Source organism: Bison bison, unplaced genomic scaffold, assembly GCF_000754665.1.
Source record: "Bison bison bison isolate TAMUID 2011002044 unplaced genomic scaffold, Bison_UMD1.0 scf7180017864038, whole genome shotgun sequence".
Taxonomy (NCBI): domain Eukaryota; kingdom Metazoa; phylum Chordata; class Mammalia; order Artiodactyla; family Bovidae; genus Bison; species Bison bison.
The window spans coordinates 414,353-418,464 of NW_011494610.1; the positions used below are offsets into that span (position 1 = coordinate 414,353).

The 4,112-nt window shown below is 53.7% G+C and overlaps 1 protein-coding gene across 3 annotated transcripts in view; it reads left to right on the forward strand.

The window, feature by feature from the left end:
* The window catches only part of PCIF1 (PDX1 C-terminal inhibiting factor 1), a 12,098-nt gene that overhangs the window by 1,444 nt on the left and 6,542 nt on the right, over positions 1 to 4,112 (forward strand). For 2 of the 3 annotated variants that reach the window (XM_010835041.1, XM_010835043.1), the window contains exons 2-4: positions 1,426 to 1,601; positions 2,976 to 3,118; positions 3,209 to 3,333. In XM_010835041.1, coding sequence (XP_010833343.1) covers positions 2,995 to 3,118; positions 3,209 to 3,333 — 249 coding nt within the window. In that variant the 5' untranslated portion in view covers positions 1,426 to 1,601; positions 2,976 to 2,994. Of the gene's footprint in view, positions 1 to 121; positions 321 to 1,425; positions 1,602 to 2,975; positions 3,119 to 3,208; positions 3,334 to 4,112 lie in introns of those variants that run through there. The other variant, XM_010835042.1, reaches the window with a different exon arrangement.

A 4,112-nucleotide genomic window follows, 5' to 3' on the forward strand; every position in this document is an offset into this window, starting at 1 on the left:
GGGGGCGGAGCCCGGGAGATGGGCCGGCGCGCGCGCGCCAAACAGCCCGCCCCCGCTAGAGGGTAGGGGGAAAGTGCGCGCGCGCTGGGAGTCGGCCCAGCCCCTCCTTCGCGCGCCCCCCGCGCCTGCGCACTTTGGGAGCCCTTTGACGCCTCCCTACTGGGTCGGAGGACTTTGATTGGTGCGTTACTGGATGATCCCGCCCCATCTTCCTCCAATCCTGGAGTCGGAGTCTTTTATTTTTTCACCTTCTGGTGGGTTCTTGTGGTTGCGCAGATACAGTTGTTTATCCTTAAGCTGCTGGGCACTGTTGAACTGCGGTATGCCTGGGGGTCGGGAAGCCACAAGATAAATTAAAAACGTTCTTTTAGTAATAGCAGTTATTTCCTACTGAGAGTGTACAATGTGCTAGACTCTACGCATTGAGACCGTAGAGGCCGAATGATTCTTATTAGAAGTCGGAAAATGGCAGAAGCGTGTGGAACCGGGGTCTGTCCAAACCCAGACCTGGTGTTTTAGCCATCGACCTGCTGTATCCAGATCACCTGGGAAATTAAAAAGCTTTTTAATCATAACAAAATTGGTAAAGATTTGAAGTGGTGTAAAGTGAGAAAATTAGTCATCCGGTTTCCCAGCCCCACTCTTGGGGGGTGTGTGTGAAAAATACAGATATTTGTGTACCTCCCCTCCCCGTTTCTCTACGATGTGGAGTGACGGACAGGAATCTGAGGATTTTTTAAACAAGTTCCCTGGTGTTTCTGATGCACAGCTCGTTTTGGAAACACTGCTGTGTCATGGTTCGGCCTCACGAAACGGTGAGGCCACTAAACTGCTTGTTCCTTCTCTGCATAGTTGACCTATCTGCTGCACCAGTATCACACAGTATTGCTTGGGGAAAAGTATTTCAATAAAGGAGAACACGCTCTGTTGTTTAATGCATTTGCATATTTTATTGTCTTTAGAATTAAAGACCTGATTCAAAGAAATGTGTTTTTTCACTCACTGTAGGTGGCTTGGGGCTGCGCCTGATCCGCGATGTGTATGTTTGTTCACTTTTGTCTTAGTACTATGGTTGGCCAGACCAGCTTACAATTTGTGGTGTCAAGTGTCCAAATGAAAGCACAGGCCCTTTGTTAAATACTTATTAAAAATGTGACAACCGTCAGAGCAGAGCATTAAAGCAGGCTCAGGTCCCTCCTCGGCCCTGGGGGACTGTGTGGGCTGCGAGTCCGTGAAGGTGAACCTGTTGGCTGTTGGGAAGCTTGAGAAATGCTGTTTTCATCCCCTGAATCCCCATGTCTCCCGCAGTGTGTCCTGCCCTGTCCTGGGGGCTCCCGACGTGCTCTCTCCTTGCCTCTCGTGCCATTGTCCCTGTTCTACAGCATTTCATAGGTCTGCGTCTCTTTTCTTCTCTTTGCTCTGCAGTTGCTGATGCAAGGAATCCCCTGGGCCCCGGTCCACTGCACTGCTGACCAGCCCATCCTCCTGTGCTGTGCTTTCCTGCAGGCCCCCCACCACTGCCTCTGTGGGACCCGGTGACGTGGGGGTCCATCTGGCCGGAGAAGAAAACCTTCTCATGCTAGCGTTGCAGACCCCAGAGGGTGAGAGAAAGAGGGACCTTGTTCAGCCTTGAGACCTGGGGGTCAGCCCTAAGGCACAGGGCATCCTTTTCCCCAGAGAACCAAGGCAGCTTCCCTTGGTTGGTGGTTCCAAGCCTTTTTGTTATCCTGGCCCCCTTTTGTTGTGTGTTCTCTTGCTCCCTGCATTTTTAGCTGCCAAACCGTACAGACGAAGTGACCACTTTGCCTTTTCCAAATTAACAATGATGTCTATGACTGAATGTACAATAAAAACCACCACCCAATGATTGCTATGCTGTTGTCAACAACATCAGAGCTTCTGATCATCATGAAATAATCAATGCGGCCACAATGAGTTGATAAAATTTCAGCAGCAGAGAAAAACCAGTGTTTATGCCTTTGTGGTCTCTTTGTGGGTAAACGTTTGATTTCTTTTGGGTGTTACAACACTGAAACAACTCTCGGAGTGTCAGCCTGATCTCAATTGCCCCCCTAGGAGTCTGACAGCCGGGTTGGGAACCACTTTGGCCATTGAGGCTTGTGCCAGAGTGCTTTGGGTGGGGTAATAGAGAATGCTAATCAGAAGGAGCTGACCCTTCTGTGGGCATTTAAAGTAAATTTTCACCTGGGGATTATGAAGGACTGAACTCGGAATTCCTTCTCAGCCATACTGGTTCTTTTAGCAACAGATACCTTCCTGGTCTGTAGTTAGGAGGAGGCATCTAATTTGAAGCCATACTCCTTCCTGCTCTGGGCTGTGTTCCAGTTAGATTTTACTGGGTAGGAAAAGGGAAGAGGAGCAGTTATTGCTGCTTCTTATGGGAACAACTTTCTCAGGCGCAGACCCTGTTTGATCTTGTCTGCCACTCTTGGTGCTTGGTGCTCGGTAAACATTCGAAGAATGAATAGAGCTCTGCTGGTCCCTGGTACTTTGCTGAGCGCCAGAGAGAGCCAAACTGGACCCACTTCTGAGGCCTGGGAGTTCTGACAGTCTAATGGAGGGGGGCAAACTGAGTTGATGGACCAGAGGATTTGAGTGCTACAATCCTAGGGAGGGACTCTGACCGCCTAGCTTGGGGAAGGGAACGAAGGACGGGTTCCTGGAGGATGGAGGACCTAGTGGTAAGCCAGGCAGAGACATGGATGGGGAAAGAGAATTCCAGGCCAAAAGAGTAACGGGAGCGCCCCCATTTGACAGTTGAGGGAACAGCAACGTAGGCCTGAGGGCTCCTGTGGCAGCAGGCTGGCCCTCCAGCATGGGACTGGATCGGCTTCACAGGTGTAGGCGGTCACTGGGGCCCTTGGTGGACTGTAATTCAGGTGCATTCGCGGGGTGGGGGGGATCGACCTCCACGCCCTGCTGGCCCTGACACCTTTCAGTCCTCTGTGTGGCAGGTCCCGTGTGGGTGCTGAGATGGCCAATGAGAATCACGGCAGCCCCCGGGAGGAAGCATCCTTGTTAAGTCACTCCCCCGGCACCTCCAGTCAGAGCCAGCCCTGTTCTCCAAAGCCCATCCGCCTGGTGCAGGACCTCCCAGGTACCAGCGAGGGGCCGTGGCAGGGCAGTGGGGTCGGCAGGGTGCCCAGGAGCAGCCGTGACCCTGGCTGGATTCCGTGCTTATTTGCAGAGGAGCTGGTGCACGCAGGCTGGGAGAAGTGCTGGAGCCGAAGGGAGAACCGTCCCTACTACTTCAACCGATTCACCAACCAGTCCCTGTGGGAGATGCCTGTGCTCGGCCAGCACGACGTGATTGTGAGTGCCAGCCTTGGGGCGGGGCGGGGTGGGGCGGGGCCGGGTGGTGTCTCAGCGGCTTCTGGCATCTGGGCCTTCCCCAAATGTACCTTGAGCAGCTGTTAACTCACCTGGCACTGTGTCAGGGCCAGGGGACACAGTGCCCAGCAAGACAGACACACAGTCCTGCCCACCTGGAAGCTGTCCTCCAGTAGCAGAGACTGTCGGACACAGGAAGATGATTCTGTGAGGGGGTGCTGTTGAGCTTGGGTAGCACGTTGGGCACTGTGCCTGGGATGCAGTCGTGAGCAAGGTAGATCTAGTCCTGCCCTTGCCTGCTGGGGGCGCCCCGGATTACAGTGTAGCACCCACAGGAAAACAGGGTCAGAGCCCAGCAGGGGTGCTGAGCGGGTCTAGGGAAGCGGGGGGACAGGGAAGGCTCCCTCGAGAACCAGCGTGTGAGGTTAGCTGAGTGAAAGTGGGAAGCGGTGAGCAGCACTGTCTGGGAGCCCGTGTTGACGTGACGGGGACGTGTGGGTGTGGGCCGTCTGTCTGGGTCCCTGTCACTTGGGGCAGACTTTGTTTTCTGGGCACAGTCCACCCCCATTTTGCAGATGAACACACTGAGGCTCAGAGAGGGGAAGGGACTGGCCCAAGACCTCAAGGCAGTAAGAGGCAGAGCAGGACTTGCACCCTGTCCGCCGTCACACTCATACTCTCAGTATCACCACAGGAGTTCCAAGTGTTTCTTAAGTTTCCCCTTTATTCCTGTCGTTCTGGTTTTTTCTGGCCATGCTGTT